The 21783-nt window shown below is 55.2% G+C and overlaps 1 protein-coding gene across 1 annotated transcript in view; it reads right to left on the reverse strand.

Annotated features, from left to right (window-relative positions):
• CNGB1 (cyclic nucleotide gated channel subunit beta 1) overlaps positions 1–21783 on the reverse strand; it is an 89445-nt gene that overhangs the window by 46860 nt on the left and 20802 nt on the right. Inside the window, exons 2-15 of the mRNA XM_060289080.1 lie at positions 19634–19788; positions 17072–17129; positions 16694–16766; positions 15786–15906; positions 15639–15684; positions 15409–15445; positions 13725–13800; positions 13486–13525; positions 12951–13110; positions 11796–11871; positions 10487–10523; positions 4709–4868; positions 3673–3741; positions 1367–1399 (exon numbers count right to left, since the gene is read on the reverse strand). Coding sequence (XP_060145063.1) covers positions 1367–1399; positions 3673–3741; positions 4709–4868; positions 10487–10523; positions 11796–11871; positions 12951–13110; positions 13486–13525; positions 13725–13800; positions 15409–15445; positions 15639–15684; positions 15786–15906; positions 16694–16766; positions 17072–17129; positions 19634–19788 — 1141 coding nt within the window. The remainder of the gene's footprint in view (positions 1–1366; positions 1400–3672; positions 3742–4708; positions 4869–10486; positions 10524–11795; positions 11872–12950; positions 13111–13485; positions 13526–13724; positions 13801–15408; positions 15446–15638; positions 15685–15785; positions 15907–16693; positions 16767–17071; positions 17130–19633; positions 19789–21783) is intronic.

Here is a 21783-nt window from a genome sequence, read left to right on the forward strand (position 1 = left end):
TGCCTGCTGAGGCCCCCTCTTGACCAGCCCAGATGCAGCGGGCCATCAACTTCTGGAAAGTTCCCAAGTTCCAGGGATTTCCAAGTAGAGGATCAGACAGACTGGCTGAGGCGGGCATCCCAGAGGTCCTGGCTCTCCGAGTTAAAGGTGTGGGGAGTAGCCGCAACGGCCAGCCCACTGTCCTCCCCCAAGTCACAAAACAGGCTGTGCCCCCAAGTTAAGGTCCTCACTGTTGCCTTCAGCAGACTCGTCACCCGGTCCCCCAGCCCCGAAAGAAGGAAGGAGGGGAGCCCTTAGGGAGAAGCAGCCACCTACTTGGGTCTCTCTGTCTCTGCTGACAAGGACGCCCGTGGTGCAGGAGTTCAGCTGGGGGCGATGACATTCATTCCAAGCCCCAGGTCGGTGCATGCCAGAGGAGGATTGGGGGAGTCCGAGCCCGGCCCCGAGCCCGTGAGGCCAGCTCTGGAGCCAGTGTGGCTCGGGTGGCAGATGAGCCACCAATCCTTCCTGCTTCTAATCAGATTGAGGGAATGTGCGGGGGGGAACTCTGCGGAAATGGCCCCAGGGAGGCCAGGTGGGGCCCAAAAGGCTTCCGTTGCTATGAAAAGCTGAGCTGTTGCCAACAGAGACCAGGTCGCTAGGCGACCATCTGCCCGTTACCAGGGCTTGTGCGTTGTCGTCAGTAACCCCTGTGCCTCCGCAAAGCTGGCAAAAGCATCCTTCCCCAGCCAGTGACAGCCCAGCCCACCTGTCACACGCCTGACACCCTCTGGCCTTGGCCCTGGGATCACTGGCTCTGTCACCACAGGGCCCTTGTCCCTACCTGGGGCCCCGGGCCCGAAAGTGCCCTGAGTTTGAAGCTCTGGGTGAACATTGTATGAGCCTGTGTGTGCCTGCAGTGTTTGTAGGTAACTGTATGTATGCACTTGTGTCTAGTGTGGATAAGTGCAAGTGTGTACACGTGTGCCCGTGTGTGTTGCTTGTGCATGTATCAGGCCGTGTAAGTGCCCTGTCTACACATAAGTGTGCACATAACCCAGCATGTGTGGCTGTGTTTGTGTGCAGGTGTGTATGTGCGGTGCAGATATGTGTGTCTGTGTGTACCGTGCAGAGAACACGTGTGTAGTTAGTGTGTGTGCCTGTGTGTGTGCACGTTGGCTCACTGGCTTTCAAGTGGTATTTTAGCTCAGGAGCTGTGACATATAAAGGGATTTGCAGACCTATGTGTTGGGCATACGGGTTTGGTGGCAGAACAGCTCAGAGCTCTGCAGTCTACACAGAGGCAGGTGAAAGCAGGGGGCAAACAGAACTGCACTAATGCAGCCAGGCAGCATCTAAGGTCTTCATTTAGGGGAGGAGCAGTTACCTGTTAATGAGAGGATCCTGGCTCTGGAGAGGCCTGGAGGGTAGAATTAGGACTGGGTTACAGAAGCCATAGTTTTGGCAGAAGAAATAATTTCCTAACTCAGAGGTGCATATGGATGAAATGGATGGCCTTTGAGAGGTTGTGAGCTCCCTGTCACTGGAGGCAATCAAGTAGCTGTGTGGCCTCCTGCTGAGGATAGAAAGATTATAGGTGAACTGGGCAAGCGCGGACTCAAAGTAGATGACACTAAGCAGGCTTCTAGCCCCAAATCCTGTGTGGCCTCATGGTTTAACTCTTTCCTGACTGGGACTAAAAGTGACCCTCAGTAGGGATGAGAAGATGGGTGACTTTTGATGGAGCACTTACTCCACACCAGGTCCTACCGCATCCATTCTCACAGCCAGCCCTCTACCACTCAGGAGGGGCTGTTATCAACCCCGTTTTAGAGATGTGGAGGCAGAAGCTCTGTGCCCACCTGCCACTTGCCCAGGTCACTCTGCTGAGAGAAGAAAAGCTTGTGCTCCCAACACTTGTGATGATACCTCGCCTCAGGCCATGGCCAAAGGGGCAGGGAGGAAGTGTATGGGCCGGGGGTACCACAGAGGGCAGGGAATAATACAAGGGGGATGGAGCAAGGGGACAGGTTAAATCATCTGGCCTGATCTGTGGTACAACGGCCACCACGCTGCTCCTCCTGCCTCGGTCTCTGCACAGTGCAGCTGCCAGCCTGTCACTTCCCTGCTCACAAACCTTCCACGGCTCCCCACTGCTCCCGGGAAATCAAGTTCAAGGCCTTCACGATCTGGCCCCACCACCTCCGAAGGATCATCTCCCACCCCTTCCACGAGCTACACTGTCACTCTTCCTGGGACATGCGGGCTGCTCGCGAGGCAGCAGTTCACTCCCTCCTCCTTGAGACACTTTCCAACTGGGCCTCCAGGCCTCACACCCTTCTCATTTCCCTCACCCCCCATGGGCGCCTCCCCCTCCTTGGTCCTTTCTGGTTCCTCCCCATCTCCCTGACCTCTGATCTGGCATTTTGGCCTCTCCTCCATCTACACTCACTCCCCGGGCATCTCCTCCAACCCCACTTTCATTCCGTCTGTGAGATCAGACGCCCATCTTTACATCTCTGGTCCAGCCTCTCATCCCCTAACTCCACTCAGGCATCCCAGCCATCTGCTCATCACCTCCACGTGCATCCACCTCTCCCTCTGCCCTTCTGTCCAGCCCACGTTGCTCAGAATCACCTCCCTCTTAGTGGTTTCTTTTCTTATTATTCAAATATATTTGACATATAACATTTTATAAGGTGTACAACATGCTGACTGATACATTTGTATATTATGATACGGTTGCCATTGTAGCGATAATGACCATTCTATCACATCCCCTAATTACCATTTCTTTTTAGTGGTGGGAATAATTAAGATCTAGTTCTTGGCAAGCTTGATTGTAACTTTTAGCGTTTTCTGAGCTCCATTTTTAAGCTCTTACTGTAACTGAATTCTTTGGTGTGTTTTGATGTTGAAATTTTTATGGATGTGGATACAGAATCAACCATTATGGAAGATAGAGCAGAATCCAGGGCAGCCTTAAGGGGCATCAAAGGCAGCCACTGGGGACCGACTGTTGGGGAGGGTGTGAGGGACGGAGACAGCTCTGCGCCTTGGCTCTGTTAGTCACACGGGAGAGCTGGGCGCCCACTGCATGGGTCAGCGCATCCTTCCATGCATTCAGCCAACACTGATTTGGTGCCTACTGTGCTAGGCACTGTTCTGGGCTCTGGAGACATGGCAGTGAAGGCAACAGACAAAAATCCCCACCCCGGGGCTTCCCAGGTGGCGCAGTGGTTAAGAGTCCGCCTGCTGATGCAGGCGACGCGGGTTTGTGCCCCGGTCCGGGAAGATCCCACATGCCGCGGAGCGGCTGGGCCCGTGAGCCATGGCCGCTGAGCCTGCGCGTCCGGAGCCTGTGCTCCGCAACGGGAGGGGCCACAACAGTGAGAGGCCCGTGTACCGCAAAAAAAAAAAAATCCCCACCCCGTGGAGGTGCATTCTACCTCTGTACGTGTGAGTGTGGGTGGCGTGGAGGTGGTCGCTGAGTATTAGGTACTGTGAATCTCAAGGTCATTATGAGCACAGTGGGGTCCCCCAGCACCGCCTCAGCCTTTCTGGTCAGTGTCCAGCGGAAGTGGGCACGGAAGAAAGGGAGGAGCTTCCGTGAGTGGCAGAAAGCACCCTGACCCCAGAAGCCCTGGCAGCCCCTCCCCGGGCCATCCCTCAGCCAGGGGCACGGGTCCTTACTCAGGTTCCTCCTCCTCTCCGTCCTCCTCCTCCTCGTCTTCTTTCTCCTCTTGAATCTGAGGCAGCTCCCTGAGTTGAGGTCAAAGGCAGGAGGTCAGGTCGCCTGTAGCTGTACCCCGAATCCACCTCCTGACCCCTATTTTCAGTACGATGGACTGTGACCCGCCCGCCAGAGACCAGACCTTAACTCCCCACCCAAGACTTTACCTGGGGAGCCCTGCCTGAGCAGCCCCGGCTTCTCTCTAGCAACAGAGCTCCCTCACTGCATCAGGAGCTGGTCCCAGCACCCAGCTGTCCTGGTGCTGACCCTAGGTCAGTCTCTGATCCTCCCTGGACCTCAGTTTCCCCATCTTTGCAATGGAGGTCATAGGCCTGAGGACCTGAGGCCTCCTGGCTTGAGCAGCTATCACCCAGCTCACAGGTGGGAACTAAGATGGTTCAGCCCCTGTGGAGGGTGACCCAGACATCACTACCATGGTTACACATTCCCTTCCCCGAGGACCTTGCAACTCCCTTCTGGAAATGTGTCCTGCAGGGGGTACACACATGCACATGCAAGGACATGTGGACAAGAGTGCTTGTCGCAGAATTGTTTATAATAATAAAATTTTGGAATCAACCTAAAGGCCATCAAGGTTAAATACATTCTGGCATATCCATAGGATGGAATACTATGCAGTTGTAAAAAAAAATGAGGATGATCTCCGCGTACTAAATGTGGAAAGATCTTAAGGTACGCTGTTGAATGAATGTAGCAAGGTGCAGATAGGTCAGTGCATGTGATATGCTATCTTTTGTACAAAAAAATGAAGGGAATCCATGCTCATATATGCTCAGATGGGCCCTGGAAAGGTACAGAAGATGCTGGCAGCCACTGTGCCCGTGGGGAGAGGGATGCGTGTCTGGCGGGAGGGAAAGGGAGGAAGAGGCAGACTTGGGGCCCGCTCTATGCCCTTTTATACCTTTGGGATTCTGTACCGTGTGCCTGTTATCTTCCCAAGCACTGTTGTTTTTTAGGGCTTTCTCTGGCTCCCACCTGGGCATCTGCTCCACCTCCTCGCTCTCCTCTTCATCAGCTGGAGCTGCCTCTGAGCCCCGTGGGCTGCTGACCTCCTGGTACTCATACTCCTCCCAGTGAGGGTCAACATCTTCTAGGATGAGACTGGGCTCCTCGTGCTCTCCCGGGAGGATGCTGACTACAGGGGACACAGGGTGAGGGGGAGAGTGGGCCTGGGCCTCTCGCATCACCTTGGTCATCACCAGCTACATGCCAGCTCTCAGCCAAGCAGCAGAAAGGGCACCGCTATCAGTGGGACCGTTGACAGCCAGGTCAGTGCTAAAGTGATGGGCTGAAGCCCCCCGCGATCGCTCATCCTGTCTCCCTCCATTAGTTTTCCCTCTCTTTTTCCCCTTGAGACAGAGCTTCAGTTACAGTTAGTCTTGTTTCTCACTGGAGCCTCCTTCTTGGAGGTTTGTGCAGAAGCAGAAACTATGCTTCCACCACAGTATTGCAGGTGATGCCAAGAGACCCAGGCTCGAAGTCCACCCTGCCACATCCAAGTGCAGTGGCCTGGGATGTCCCGAGGGATGCAGACAAAGCTTGCCCACCACCTGTTCTCTAGATGCCGCCCCCTGGTGACAGCGTACTACATGCCCATCATCTCAGAACCTCCTTCCGGGAGTCTAGGAAGACTTCCTCCTGGACTAGAGGCTCCAACCTCCAAGGGAACTGAACTTGACTTTCTCGTGGAGGTGGTCTCACTTTCAACCTTTCTCCACGTACCCTGGTCCCTGGCAATGAAAACACTGTGGGGCTGTGACCTTGGCAGAAGTGGGTGCAGGGGAGTCTCATCAGGAGCCTTAAGCCCACCCCAAGACAGGAGAAAGGTGGAGATTGCCTGGTAGCAGGGGTTCCCAAAAAGCTCCAGCAGTCTTGGTGGCCTTCAGGCCAGGCATGAGTTACTAACGGCGACTTTAAATGGAAGCTAGCCTCAAGTCTCATCCTTTGACTTTGGAAGTTATTGTTCATGGTGTAGACTAATAATATTAATAATAGTAATGGTAATAATAACAACACCAGCTACATTTATTGAGCATTTACTATATGCCAGGCCCTGTGCTAAGTGATTTACATGGACTAACTCAATCAGTCCTCACATCAACCTTTTGAAGTGGGAATAACTATTACCCTCATTTTATTTTCCCTCTTTTATATCTTATTCCCCATTTTACAGGTGAGCACGCTGAGATGCAGGTTAATACCTTCTTTTACGGGGTTCTCCCCACGTGCCAGGCATGAGGCTGTCTGCTTTCCAAGAGTCACCTCACTCCCCACTCCTGCCTCCTGGCTTCCAGGTACCGATGTCATCCAGCCTCACAGAGGACGCTACTGCCTGGCCTCCAGAGGAGCCTCCCACATGCTTCCTGAACTACGGTCCTGGCTCCCCCATCCCTACAAGCAGCCCTGGGGTTTGACCAGGGAGGATCCTCCAACTGTGGCCCTGAATCCATTGGTGGGACATACATGTCATAGGTGTGTGTCGTTCTATGTTGCCACCCAGTAATGCTGCAGTGTCTTCATCCTGATCAGCCGCTGAGGGTTCAGGTTCCTGCCTGACATCCAGGTGACATCCAGGGGACAGAATATCCCCTGGCCTGTGAGCTCACGAGCTTCCACGGCAACGTTGCCGGGTAAGAACACTACTCTCCTCCATTTTATCGACCAGAGAGGATGAGTGACTTGTCCAAGGCCACACAGGATGCTGGAAGCAGTGCCAGGTCCCCTGACTCATTGCCCTGGTGCCATCCCAAGTGACAAACACGCCCCAGGAGCGCCTCCCTGCCATTGGCGGCCACTGCATAATGGGCGCTGGAGGCTGTCCTTACTTGCATCCTTGCTTTCCCTTGCATTAACCCTTTCTTTTTAGGTACTAATTAGTGAGTGGGCATTTTAGAAACACTTCCTCCTTTCATCTTTGTGCCACGCCTGTCCCCATTTTACAGCCAAAGAAGAGGATGGTGCCGGAGGGTACGAGCCAGGAAGGGCAGGCAGGGGATACCAATCCCTGGGCAGGGCCCTTCCTCCCGTGGAGCTCCCAGCCCTCTGCGGGCATTTGATTCACAGCTCTCCCGGCTTTTCCAGGGTCCACCCAGGTCACAGATGGGGCTACGATGCACCACAGGTGCTCAAACTCACATGGAAACTGCTGTTCCGTCCAGGGCTTAAACTTCCCCCTGGAGCCCCTCACGGGCACAGCATCCTCTCTGCCAGCCTGGCATGGCCCTCAGGGCAGCTGAATAGGGCTCTGACCCCAGCAGTGCAGACCAATAGCCCCATATGGGGAGGAAGCTGCTGTTTCTAGGAGCAGCAGGCAGGAAACCCAGGAGCATGGATTCTAGGCCAAGGCCCCCGCCCGGTCCCTGGGCTGCTGGCAAAGCCCAGGCCTTGACTCGAAACCCCCATCCTCCCTGGCAGGCCTAGGTCGTGATACCCACTCCCTCTGCCTCTCCCCGGTCCAGAACCACATCTTCTCCCATCTGACCCCCAAAGCACTAACTTCTCACTAACTGGTATTTCTCAAATCATGGTCCTTGCCGCTACCCCATCATCAGAATCATCTGGGGAGATGGGTGCTTCTTGAAAATGCAGATTATCAGGCTCCCACACTCTTCAAATTGAAAGGTCTGGGCATGGGACATCCTTCACAGCTCCCCCCAGATGTGGCCTCAAGTTCAAGAACCCTTGTGTCCATTGCGTTCTCTGCCTCCAATGCTTGCTCAGCCAGGGAGTAATCTTGGTCAAGTCACTGCCCTGCTCAACCACCTTCAATGGCTCCCCACTGCCTACAGCCTCGTCCCCCAACATCAGGCCCCAACTCTTCTAGTTTTACCTTCTGCCTCAAGGACTCTGGGCTCCAGATTAGCTGCAGTGCCCACACTCTCACCTCCTGGCACATGTTCATTTTATTACGTCTACCAGCTTGCCCTCCCCTCCCTGCCAGTTTGAGACCTCAGGGGTCTCAAACTCCAAGGCCTATGTAGCCAGGGAGATGGTGCATGTGGGTAAAGCGGAGGGTGCCACCTGCCCTCAGGTGGCAGCTGCCACTCAGACCGTCCTCACAAGCACAGCGCGGGACCATTACAGCTCGATCTTCCCAGTTTTCAAGAGAAGCCAGATTTTTCTATGCAAAGCCACCTGATTTTTAAATGTTGACAACTAATTCTAACTTTTAAAATCACGCCTTGCCCCAAATGAAGACATCTGTGGAGCCAGCTGGGACCCAGGGCAACTGGCTCAGGACCCCTGGCTAACTCCTTCCGGCAGCCCCAATACCACGGGCCGTATGAATCCACCCACTTCTCAGACCTAGGTTCTCGCTTTAGCCTTATCTAAAGCAATAATATCATGCGATCACAGGTTTGATGTGCTACCGTATGCTTTTTAATGTCAAGTAAAGCACGTGCCGCTGTCCACTGGTAGTCCCCGACTCTTTGAGGCGGAGAACATAGCCGAGCCTAAGGAGATCCTCTTTGGGGAAAAACTGTGTCCCGGGGGGGCGCTGAGTGTGCCAGGCACCATGCTGAGGCTGCGCCCGCGGGCTTTCCTGCAGCCTCTGGTGGGAAGTCCTCCTGCTGTCTAGCCTAAATCCCACAGGCTGCCCTTGGTTGGCCTTCCCCTTGCTCTGGTGGAGAGGGGCCAACTTGGTCTCCGAGAGGCAGTTCTGGGACTGGATCCCCCTCACCCTGCCTGGGATTGGGGGCGGGAAGCAGGGGGTTCAAGGAGGGTAGGGGGGTCAATGTCCACCTCATCCCCCTGCCCTGCAGGTCTTCTCTTCAGGGAACCCTTCTTTCCTTCCATCCGTCTGTCCATTTGTCCATCTGCGCTCTCCCAGGCTCCCCTCCCTTTTGTTTCAGAGGCCTCCAGCTGCAGCCACCCCTGAAACAAAGGAGAAGAGAGAAGGGTGGGTGGCGGGGTGGACAGGCGGAGGGAATGAATGAGCGAAAGGATGGGGAGACTGGGGGACGGAGTGGGGGCGGGATACGCATCCCTCACCCCTCAGGGTCACCCTTGTGGTGGGTTGAATAGTGTCCCCCCAAAAAACGTATATCCAAGTCCTATCCTCTGTTACGTGTGTGACCTTATTTGGAAATAGGGTCTCTGCAGATGTCACTAGTTAAAGATCTCAAGATGAGGTCATGCTGGATTTAGGTTGGGCCCTAATCCAATGACTGGTGTCCTTATAGAAGACAGGAGAGGGAGACTTGGCAGACGCAGAGGAAGAGGCAGAGATTGGAGGGCAGCTAGATGCCACAGCGCACCAAGGATGGCCAGCAGCCACCAGAGCCAGGAGAGAGACCAGGCACGGTCTCCCACTCAGAGCCCCAGAAAGAAACAACCCTGCCAACACTTGGACTCTGGGCTCCTGGCCTCCTGAACCGCGAGAGAAGACACTTCTGCTATTTGAAGGCACCCTGCGTGGTCCTTTGTTACGGCACCCCCAGGAAACTGACACACCCCGGGGCTGAGCCCGCCCCGGGGCTGCCCCAGGCCCCACCATGACCCGCACGCTCCAGGCACGCAGGGAGGCCCTGCTACAGCTGGCTGAGACCTGCCTCCTTCCAGAGGAGCAGGGAGGAGGGTGAGAGGGCTGGGGGCTCCGTCCTCAGCGCTCTCAGCGGCCCCTGGTAGGAGGGTCGCGTGGATGGCTCTGTTCCAGGGAAGGTTTTCCACTCCTCTAACCTTGGCCTGGCTGAGCAGCTGCTTCGCCCAGGGGACTCTAGTCACTGCTCCACGACAACTTGCTTTGTGACCTTGGACACGTCTCTGCCCCTCTGCCTTCCCCAACAGCCATAGGCGGCCCGCGCTGGGCCCTCCAGGGTGGCCACGAGCTGGAGACTGAGCGAGCCCTGCTCTGAGCCTCCCCTTCGCGACGCTGTCACGATTATACAAACCCCGTGACACCCACACCCGAGCTCCACAGCTGGCCAGCCTGTGGTGGCCGCCCATGTCAGAGCACTCGTAAAAGCCACCAGTGGCCCAGCGGGCCTGGGGCTGGCAGCCCTGGGACACCCGAGGCCCACGGTCCAAGGGCCTGTGTCCAGGGTGGAATAGGGCCACTGCTCCCAGGCCTTAACTCTGCTCTGCTCACCCTCAGCGCTCATCGCTGGCCTGGCACATAGCAGCCCTCCATGAGCATTTGTGAATGGATGAATGAATGAATGCCCCATACACCACATGCCTTTCCAGAGGCCATGAAATGAAGGAAGAGCAGATTTGGGGTCCTAGCCCTCCCCTCCTGGCCTCAGTCTGGGCCCCAGTCCTGGTGCACAGCTGGGATAAAAGGCAGCACACATACCCCACAAGGGAGGGGACGCCCTCCCAGCTCAAGGGACCCAGTCCCCCCAGAGAAAGCCCATCTCCCCTCTCTCACCCCACAATCAGGGACTCTGCTTAGCCAAACCCACTGGCCCAAGGGGCTGTGGGGAGTTCTCACTAGGGGCTCCTAGCAGGAAAGGGGGGCCCATCCAACTTGACCTCAGAATTATTTTTTCTGGATAGAAGCTGGAAGGCAAGCCAGGTTCCTGCCCATGTGTGCATCCCCCCACCCCCGGCTCCCAAGAGGGGCCTCCAGCCACCATCTGGCTCTGGGCCGGGCTCTGGTGACCTGGCCAGGCTGACCTGAAGTAGGGCCTATAGAACATGGGGCTCTCCCAGCTCCAGGTCCGGAGGCTCTGCCTGCCCCACGACCCGCGCACGCTCAGACCAAGCATCCCCATGGAGACACACACGAGGACCCACGAACGTGTCACTTACTGCTCTGCACGTCACATGTCACAGGGGAGTCAGGCTCCTGTATGGGGAGAAAAGGAGAAAATAACTGCTGTGGACTCCTCACCGGCCTCCCTGCTTCCATCAGCCCTCCCGGCACACGCAGGAGAAACGGGGTTTCCTCACGGCTCCCAGGACACTGCAGAAGATCCCGTCCTGCTTCTTCCCTCCTGCCTCAGAGGTCACCCGCTCCTCCAGTCACTCCGCCACCAGGGTCACCACTTGCCTCGTCCCACCTCAGCTCCTTTGCCCAGGCTGGGCCCCTGCCTGGAATGCCCTCTCTCTTGTTATCTATGTATGAAAAACCTCTCCCATCCTTCCCTGGAGTGTTGTCTCAAAGTTCCATCTGCACGAAGGCCTCTCCCCGCCAGCACCACACCATCCCCCCACAGCCCCATCCTCAGGGATCGCCCCCTCAGTGAGCACATCTTCATCCACTGATCGCTCCTGCCACTGGACACCCCGCTTTCCTCCTGTTGGGGAGCTCCAAAGCTGAGCTTCCTCTGCCACCCACAGAGGCCATGAACGTGGAGCCTGCAGGCTCAGCCCACTGGGAAGGGACCCTGAAGCTTCCTGTCCACCTCCTACTGCAGGGGGACTGCGATCCAGGCCTCCTGCCCCCGAGTTCCAGGTGCTTCTATGAAGATGGCCAATTGTCTCCAAGAGTGAAGGGCCAGGTGGGAGGTTCTGGGAGAGGGAGAGGTGGGAGAGGCCCTGCTCCTCCCACCCACCCATGTGGGAGCTCTAGGTCGTCAGAAATGCACACAGGGCCCACTGGCTTCCTGAGAGCCCCACTTCTTCCCAGAACACTCCGGGCCTCTCTTGTCTCTGGGCCTTTGCACATACGGATCCTCTGCCTGCACGGCCCTTCCTACACCACCCCCTTCACTTTCACCCACCCTCTTCCTCCTCCCCCTCCCCCTTCAGTTCTCAGCTTGCAGGCCACTTCCACTAGGAAGTCTTCCTTGATGCTCCTGGGAGGCTCCTCCTCTGCACCCCGCATCCTCTCTGCCCGCCCCCCCGGGAAGCACCTCCCCCACTGACTGTGACCACCTGGCAGGAGGGGCTGGGCCAGCACTTGTCAGCCCTGTGGCCACAGTGACCAGACAGTGTGTGTGGAATGTGTGTGAGCCATGCAGACAGGCGGGCTGGGTGGGCTGAGCTCCAGCTGCGGGCTCCCTTCTTCCTTCTGTGCCCTCCCCTCCCACCCAGGGACCATTCCACCCTTGCCTGAGCTCCCAAGACGCCTCCAACCACCACTCAAGGCCCCCGCTCCCCCCAGCCCAGCACCGACCTCTTCCCCAGCCTTCCCACGGACCACTGGCTGCGGCAGGGCCATCTCCAGCCGGTGCAGGAGCCACGCCATCAACCTGCAAAGGGGAGAGAGAGAGTCAGATCCCTCCCAAGGCAGGTAGCAAGCTCACCCGAAGGTGGACTGGAACCCAAGCCCCCGGCCCTGAAAACCACTGCCCCATCCCTGGCCTCCCCAGGAAAGCCTCTGGCTACTGTTCCGACCCCAGCAGGTAACTCTGTCCCCCCCTACCCTCCCTGCCACCCCCAAGGTGCATTTCAGGCCCCTCACACACTGCCAGGGCGGGAGCACCTAGCAGTACCTATCCTGATTTTATTTTTTTCATTTTTATTTTTTTAATAAATTTATTTTGGGCTGCATTGGGTCTTTGTTGCTGTGCACGGGTTTTCTCTACTTGTGGCGAGCGGGGGCTACTCTTCGTTGCGGTGCGTGGGCTTCTCATTGTGGTGGCTTCTCTTGTTGTGGAGCACGGGCTCTAGGCGCAGGCTCAGTAGTTGTGGCACGCGGGCTTAGTTGCTCCGCGGCATGTGGGATCTTCCTGGACCAGGGCTTGAACCCATGTGCCCTGCATTGGCAGGCGGGTTCTTAACCACTGCGCCACCGGGGATGTCCCTATCCTGATTTTAAATGCATGTACCACTTGGACCAACAACTCCACTTCCTCCGATTTACTTGCACGTGAACGCAATGATGCCTGTACAGCGCTATTAACTGCAGCAAAAGTGGAAACAAACCTGAATGTCCACTGAATGCTTAAATAAAAGCTGGTACATCCGTATAACATACTATGCAGCCGTTGACAGAATGGAGCAGACCTCTATGCATAAAACCACCTCTGAGTTACGTCTTTAGGTGAAAAAAGTGAGATGAGGAACAGTATCTAGAGTTTGCTGCTGCCGGGTACGTGAGTTTAAAGGAGAAACGTGCTCAGAGCTTGTCTACGTGTAGGAAACAGCGCGGAAGCAGGAGAAGCTGCTGATGCGAATGCCCGGGGAGGGCGCGCTGCAAACCCCTTTGAATTTTCTCTCAGGTGCATGTGTTACTTTTCTAATTTAAAAGACTCATTTGGTGGATGCTGGGCTGGGGCCACGCACTGAGTCTGCTGCTTGTGGGAGGAGAGGCGTTTGGGAGGCTCACCTGGCAGGGTCCTGGGTGGGCGGCAGGGAGGAGGCCTGGATGCCGGGCTGGGGCTCTGGAGTCAGCTCCTCCTCGGGCTTCGGGGGGACAGAAGCAGGCAGGGAGGGGCTCTCCTGGGCATGCGGCACGGGCTCCATTTCCAAGGTGGGTCCTGGGGGCTCTATGCAGCAGGGAGAGCAGGAGACTAAGGATGACGTGGTGGGGCTCCATGCAACCCCTAGGGCACAGAGTCCAGATTCAAGGTGCCAACGTGACTGAGTGGGGAGCCCCTTGGGACCACCCCAACTCCCCTCATCATCAGACAAACACAGAGCTGAGGTGCAGGGAGGGGAGGGGACTTGTTCAGGACCTCACAAGGCTGTCCCAGGCTACTGGCTTCCCAGCCTGGACCAAGGAGGGGGTTTTAGGACTCCCACAACAGCCTGCTCCCTGCAAGCACTGAACCCCGCCCCGAGCATCCTTCAGGCCCCAGTTGTACCCCCAGCCCAGTCTGTGACCATCCCAGGCAGCCCCTTCCCAGGTTCCCTCCCTGTACCTGGACCCAAGGCAGCATCTGCAGGCTCATCTCTCCAGCCCTGCGTCGTAAACAGGAAGTGACGTCAGGAAAGACGGTCAGGCGCATTCCCTGCCCTGGCCAGCCCCGCCCACCCTTCCCCTGAATGCCCTGCCCCTCTTGCAGCCACTCGGTGGGTCCCAGGGGTGAGGACAGCCTGCTGGAGTAGGTAGGCACTTCCTAGGTGGTCAGCTGCCTGCTTTCCCTTTGCCTCGACTTACCTCGGAGGTTTTCGGAGGCTGAGGCAGCATTTTCTCCAGATTCTGCTCAAGCCACCTGAGCAGCCAGGGCCCGGGCCTGAAGAGGGGCCAGAGGTCAGCCGAGCGGCCTCAACGAGTGCCCAGCCACGCTGTCCTGACCACCTGCTGGGGTCCCAGGCCTCGAGCAGCCCTTCCTCAGCTCCCATTCTGCATACTGGGGACCTTGGACTGGATACTCTTAAAGGGCCTCCAGGGTGGGGGACTTCCACCAACCTGAAATTCTGACCCAGGGCTGGACCAGGTTCTGGAACAACAGGCCCAGCCTTGGCCTCCTGGGCACAGATGAGAACGGGGGCTGCCTGGGGACCTGAATGCAGCCTGGGGGCCTCCCTGTGACTGGGACAGAGAGCTCTGGCTTCATGGGTATGTGAGCAGTGTGGTCGCACAGGGCCCCATACTTAAAGGGCCCATTTTTGGTTTAATGCTCTATCGTCACTGTCTTAAACTCTTAATAATTTTTTTAAAGGAGTCCTACATTTTCATTTTGCACTGGGCCCCACCAATTATGTAGCTGGCCCTGGGACAAACGTTGGGTCCCCAGATCCATCTGACCTCCAGGCAGCCCTGTCCTCTTCAGGGAAGCTCTATGCTCCCAGGGGAACCCATCCCCCATATACGGCCCCCAAAAAAGCTGGCAAGTCCTTTGGGTGCCCTCATCCTAAATCGTTTTACTGGTCTCACAAGTCAGTGGAGTGGCCCTGGGGACCCATGACCAGGGCAGCCTCCAGGGGACTAAAGAAATAGACAGCAAACTGGAGCAATGGATGAATGAATGGAGTGTGTGATCGTACATATTCATTCATTCATTCATTCATATATTCATTCATCCCTTCTGTGCTGAGTCCCCTTTGTCTGGCAGGCACTGTGCTGGGCACCAGGGCGTTCAGCAGTGACTGAGACAAAAGCTCCCGTGCTCAAGGACCCGACAGTCTAATGAATGAATGAGGGAAGGAATGAATGCGTGGGGTGAATGGAGATGAAGGCGTGACTCTGAATTTCCAGCAGAGACAGCAAACTGGGGGCTTCAGGTTTAGTGCGGGAGCTCACAGTGTTTTTGAAAACTTTTCAATTCGTTGGCAACATCTAAAAATTAAGGATTATGTAAAAACCTAAATTTCTAGCTTCTCTTGAAAAACTGGAGGATCTGGCCACACTGGGTCAGCACTCCTGCAGGGCAGAGGGAAGTGGAGTTCAGTGGGGCCCCTCTCTGGAGAGAGACGTGGGCTCCCCCGTTTGCCACAGTTCCCATCCAGCCTGCCACCCGCCTCGGTCAGCTCTGAGAAGTCTGAAGCTCTTGCCAACAGTGAGACCAACCTGGGCACTCCAATGTCCCCCACGGTAGCCCAGGCCCTGCTTCCGGGCTTCACACGGCACCCACCTACTCGAGGCCCATCTCTGAGGAGCTCATCCATGCCTTCTCCCATCCTCAGAAGGTGGCCCCCACCCGGGGATCTCTCAGTAATCAGCACAAAAAACCTTGAGCAGCACCGAACCCATCGTTCCGGTTTTGTGGATGAGAAAAGTGAGGTTCAGAAGAGATGAGGGGCATGTCCAAGGTCACACACAGGCGGTGGTGGACCCTGGGCTCTGGGCATGCTGAGCCCACCACACACACTACAGATGGGGCTCAAGGATGGGGACTCACCCGGTGTCTTGGGCCCTGGGGGCCTCACTGTGTCCATCTGCAGAAGAAAGGAAGCCGGTCAGCAACAAGAGGCCTGCCCGGAGCTCCCTGGTTAGCCCAACTCAAACCCAGGTTCGAACCCGGGCCGAGTCAGATGAGAAGCTCTGGCCCCGTGGACTCACCCCAGGGAGCAGGGCCCAACGCAACAGTCCCTGAGCCCACCCCTAAGCCATCCTGCTTCCTGGCCTTACCTGAGCCCCCAGTGCTGCAGTGCCCAAGGATCTGTCCTCCTGCCTGCTGGGACAGACAGACAGACGTGGGCAGAGAGTCCAGGGCCATCAGCCTTCCTCCCACCCTTTCCCCACCCGGCTTGCCTCAGCTCCCGGCCCCAGTAGTACCTGAGCTGGACCCTCCAAGCCAGCAGCGGTGCTCTGGGCAGGCCTGCCACTGTGGACGGGCTGCGGAACGACCTTCTCCACACCCTTTCTGAGCCAGGTCAGCACCCGGCTGCTGGGACCACTGAGAGACAGAGATACCGGCCTGCCCTCAATGTCCCCAGCCCCTCTCTGGTCGGCATGGCAGTGCACAGCATCCTAAAGAACTTGGTTTGAACCCCAAACCTCTATCTCCCCACTGTGACACTTCAGACACATCACCTCCCTCCTGGAACCTCGTGCCCCTCTCTGGAAAATGGGGGATGCCAACCCTTGGTGCCATTCCAAGCCCACTGCCATCAGATACTCAGTAAAAGGATCACCGTATCACCCTGCTGCCCCATTAGCCTGGCCCCAGGGGGCCCCTCCTGCACTCGGTACATGTCTTGTGCTCTGAAAGGGTTGAGAGTTTCCTGTGAGGTGTTTCCTTGTGATGGAGGCTAGTCAGCCTAAACATGAGGGTCACAGACTCACCGTCTGAGGCCAGCCCTCCACACCCTCTGCAGACACGCTTACTTGGATAAGTACCAAGGGTCTAAACTGTCTGAGCTATCTGGGAGATTTCATGGAAAAGTCTGGATTTCTGTCTTCATTGGGAAAATCAGAAGCTCTGGCCACACTCCATCTGCGTTTCACCCAAGCGCTGAGAAACCTCTGGTCCCTCCGCTCCATTTCTCTTGGTCACATGGTCCATTTGGCCCAGGAGACCCCCACCTCTGCCTGAGCCTCCCTTCAGCCAATTCCTAAGATGTTCTGGGCCTTTGCTTGGGAGTGACTGTAGACCTGAGAGCAGTGCCCATCCCCACCCCCTCAATGGCTCCCTAGCTTGGGTGGGGGGCTGGCCCTGAGGAGAGGGGAGGGTGGTGCAGTACCTGTTCGCTTCTGGAACCACAGCGGCCTGAGCCTGGAGGGATGTGGGTGGAGAAGGGGCAGCCTCCTGGGTTTCTGGAAAGGAGTCCCTCATACTTTAGAACTGAAGCCTCAGAAAGACCTGTTTCTACCCTGCTGGGGAGGTCAAGTCAGAGGCAGAGGAGAGGGGAGAACCCTGAGGGAGTCAGAAGCCCAGGGTTCCAGCTCAGCTCAGCTAAAAGGTCCCCAGGAGCCCACCCTTAGCTTCTCTGAGCCTCAGTTTCTTCATCTGTGAAATGGGTCTGCCAACCTCGCGGGCTGCTTCAAGGTTCCGAGCAGTGGAGAACACAGCCCTTTCCCCGCCTCCAGCCGCCCTTCCAGCCTGGGTTTCCAACACTCACCCTGAGGGCCCGGATCAGCCTCAGCCACTTCCTTCCCCACGCAGGCCTCCTCAGGTGGCTGGAGGGTTCAAACAGGACCATGTAAACCCTCGGAGAGACTAGCCTAAGGCAGGAGCAGCCCCTGATCCCCCTCACAACCGACCCCCCACAGGAGCAAACAGCTCTATTCTCACAGTGGTCTCTGTAAATCCTGGTGGCCTCACCTTCCACCTGGGACACTCCCTTCTTCCCAGCCCCAGGGGCCCCTCATCCAGGGCTGGGCCCTCACCACACCCCCCCCCCAAGGTGCCCCCCAGGCCTGTCACATCCCCCAGGAAGCTGCCCCACTCAAGTGGCCTGAAAAGAAAGAGGAAGAGAGTTACAAGGCCTTGGGGCAACTGAGGGGAGGAGGAGGCGGGAAGAGCCCAGCCCCCGGCCAGCCCCCAGCCAGCTCCCTCTCCTTCTGCGCCAAACCTTCCCTTGTCTCCCTAGTAGCTGGGCGGCCTTCAGCTTCTGCCCTCTGCCTCTCACCTGCCTCTGCAGCTGCACCTCTGCTGCTGTGTGCGCATGTGTGCAGGTACAGACAAGCATGCACATGCATACAGACACACATGTGTGCACACCTACACTAATACACTCACTCTCATATACTTCACACACACAGACACAAGCACATGTGTATGCAGAAAGTGACACACAGACACGTGTGTATACACACATGCATACACACACGAGCTGACACAAAAATAAGTCCATCTGCTCACACATAGATGTGCACATGCAAGACACAAAGCACATGTGCATATACATGTGCGTGCATGCCCCAACACACGCACATGTGCATATAGGCACATGCCCACTTGTGCATGTATGCAGATGCACACACGTGCAAATATCTGCAAGTGTACAGACACAAACATGCATGTGCACACAATACATTTGCATATATACACAGACAGATATCTGTGTGTACACACATGTACATATGCATGCTCAGTCACATAAACAGACATATACACACGTGTACCTGCACTGACACACAAACATGCACTCATGAACACATTATTTCATATGTGTATTAACACACAAATACACACATAGATGTGCATACATGCACAGGTGCACAAAATATGTATATATACAAACATGCAGGCACATACCAATATGTCCATCCACACAAACATACAAGCACAGATACGCAAATGAGCATACATGTACACACACATGAATAGATTCACAGACTCAGAAACACACACTTATACACACTAGCCTGCCCCACATGCACATGGAACTACAGGCACACGAATGCGTGTGCACATACACATATATGTGCGTACATGTATTGTGTACACACACCTGTGAATCGGCATGCGTGTGTTCGTGGGCACACAGTTTGCTAATACACACGCATACATAAACATACCGCTAAGAACACGAGGCACACATGTATGTGCATACACATGTGTGCACATGCAAACACATATGCACAGCAACCCTATACCTGGATAGCTCACTGTTTCCTAAACACACCCCGCATTACCCAGTAATAGCCTTTCCTCTGCCAGGAAGGCCCCACCTCTTCATCTCCTCCCGTTACGATTTGGCCCAGCCCACTGTGGTTAGGAAGCACTCCTCCACCAGCTTCCAATCTCCAAAATTAAGATGACTCTCTCCTCTGAGCTCCCAGAGTTTCCAGTCTGATACACTTATTTGGTCCTCCCGGAAGGGTAAGCTGAGGATGCTGTTGAAGCTCCCCACCTTCCCTCATCACCTCTGTCTCCTAGAAGAATAACCTGGGTGGGTTCTTGTCTGCTGACCCTCAGGGGCAATGCTTTATTCATCACTGTGCTCCCGGCACTGCACACAGGCCTGGCATCAATTAGAAGCAAAATCAAATCTGTCTGAGTTTCTGAATTGGTTGTCATCAGGTTCCCGAATGAATGGGATACAGAGCTGGGAAATTTGATGTGCTTGACTGAAAGTTCTAGAGCAGTGCTGCTCAAAATGTGGTCCAGGAACCAGTGTCAGTCTGCAAACTGTTACTGGTCCACAGTGATTAAGCAGTTTGCAGCAGATTGTATAGCAACACACTGCTTCCCGCATGCAGAAAGTCTTAACGCAAAACAAATACAACTGAACTAAGCAGTGTGCTTACTTATATAGTAAATTTACATCTGGCAAGCTTCTGATCGCCTCCTGGACTGGTAACAAACAGTTAATGGATTGGCTACTTTGAGTAGCTCTAGAGGTTGGTAAACAATGGTCAGTGGGCCAAATCCAGCCTATTGCTTGTTTTTGTAAATAAAGTTTTATTGGAGCACAACCAGCTACGCTCATTCATTTACGTATTGTCTATGGCGGTTTTCACACTACGGTGGCAGAGTTGAGAAATTAACAGAGAGAGCATGACCTACAAAGCCTGAAATATTTACTATCTGGCTGTTTACAGAACCAGGTGACCGCCACGTTTCCTTCTGGCTCCAATTTTCTCTGTTGTGGAAGGTCGCTGGGAGCAGCTGACCTGAGCTGGGGATTCTCCGAGCAGTGAGGCCAGTGTGCCCTTCCTCACCATTCAGTTCTTACCAGGGACTCTTCCTCTAGCTCAGTCTCCTCAGGGGCTGTTTCAGGCTCTGGCTCCAACTCTGGCTCTGGTTCTGCCCCCTCCTCCTCCTCTCTCTTCACTGGTGTCCCTGGGGGCTGAGGCAGCACCCTCTGGACCCAGCCCAGCATCCTGACACCTGTAGGGGACCGAGTACTTAGGCCTCTCCAGAATGCTCACAGTTGCTCCCACCATTCATGGGCTCCTTTTGTGAGTTATATATTTCCCTTTTCCTTCTTCATCTTTAAAAATATTTTTGCAGTTATAGCTCCAGGTATTTTCCTGATAGAAATACTCAAGCCCACAGACATATGTGTGTAAAGAGGTCGGTCACAGCAGTGTTAGAGCAAAAGATGAAAAACATCCAAATATCCATCAGTAGGAGACTGGTTACTGGGAAGAACCTAATCGGTCTTCTGTAAGAGGGGCACAGATTAAATAAATTATAATACATCCAATAATGGAATATTATGGAGCCATTTCTTTTAAGTAGATCAATTTGAACTAACATGGAAAGATCTACACACTTTGGACTCCAGTCATGAGCAAATCAGTTAAATGCTCCATGCCTCAGTTTGCTTGTCTGTAAAACGGGGATGTTAATAGTAGCTATCTTGTGGAGGTTAATGTGAGGATAAAATAAACTGATGAGAACAGTGACTGGCACACACTGAGAGCTTAATAAATGTTGGCTGTGACTATCATTGGATGTTAAGCAAAAATGCTAACGATAGACTATCATGTTCAGCATAACCCCATTATAAATTTTTAAAAAGACATTATGAGCAGCATATGAATGGAAAATATTTTTTGTTTAATATAAGATAAACATCAACCTATTTTCATGATTTAGAAATTTTTAAGAGAAAATAACAAGCCCCTTTTTTCATGGTTTACTGCGATAGTTCAGCCCTACCTTACACGGGCTCAGTTTCTGGCATCATTTACTTTCAAGGAATGGGCATCTCTGCCCTTATGACTACATCCCTGCAGGATGGCCTGGCCCAGCGGGCGCCACACAGGTCAATATATGCAAACTCCCAGCCTCGAAGGGCCCTTCCGAGGCCGTGCCCGGCATGGTGTATCCTCCCTCCCCCCAGCCATGGGCAGCCAAAGTATTCTCTGTCCCTCGTCTGCCAGGGACCCTGGCCACAGGCTGCAAAGGGCAGGCACAGGGCCCAGGACCCCTGCCCCAGTGCCCATCTCCCCACAGTCCCGGCCATGCTGCCTCCCCTACTACTCACAGCCCTGACTTATGTCCCTGCTCTGGCCTCAGCAGCCCAGCTTCCCCTAAGCTGTGCTGAAGGACACAGCTCTGAGTGGGAGGTCAGTTCCCTGGCTCAGCCACCAAAAACGTGACTTGGGCCAGACATGACACCTCTGGTCTTCCATTTCCTTGTTGGGTATGGGGGTAAAAACACTGATTTCCAAGGTTGGTAGAGCCCAAGACTGCATGTTTAGGATGGCAGATTCCACCGATCCCAGCCACCCCCTAAGCCATGATCACCTCATCCTCACCTCCTCCCACTCAGCCTCAGTAAATAAGCGTCTTCATCACCACTTTATAGCCAAGGAAATGGAGGTACAGAGAGGTCTGCAGACTTGCCCAAAGTGACACAGCCAGTAAGTGGCCCAGCTGAGTTTACGCTCAGGTCTGCCTGGCTCCAGGTGTCCCACATCTACCCCGGAGGTACTGACGTTTGCCCAGGATCGGCTGCTTCTGCAGGCCAGTCCTGCAAGCCATTTCCCAGCAGGCAGCAATGCTGGCTTGTGCTTCTGAACCTTCTGGAAATGACTAGGGAATCCTTCCCCACTCCCAGTTTCCCTTCTTCCCCCAGACTCAGCCATTTCCTCCTGCATAGAAACACGTGCAGGCCCCTCCCATCTTTTAGCCCTGTTGCTGCTGATTCCACGTTGATGAGGGAGGCGCAGGCGGGAAGGGGGGCCTGGGAGTGGTACCCAGAACAACAACAGTGTTTGGACCACCAGCCTTTCAGAGTCTTCCGGGGAGCTGCGGAAGATACAGATCCCTAGGCCCCTCTAAACCCTCTGCAGGATCTGGAATCCGTATTTCACAAGCTGCCTTGGAGAGTCACTAAGGTTTGAGCCTCACGGGGGAAGACAGAAGCCTCGG

Source organism: Globicephala melas, chromosome 19, assembly GCF_963455315.2.
Source record: "Globicephala melas chromosome 19, mGloMel1.2, whole genome shotgun sequence".
Lineage (NCBI taxonomy): Eukaryota > Metazoa > Chordata > Mammalia > Artiodactyla > Delphinidae > Globicephala > Globicephala melas.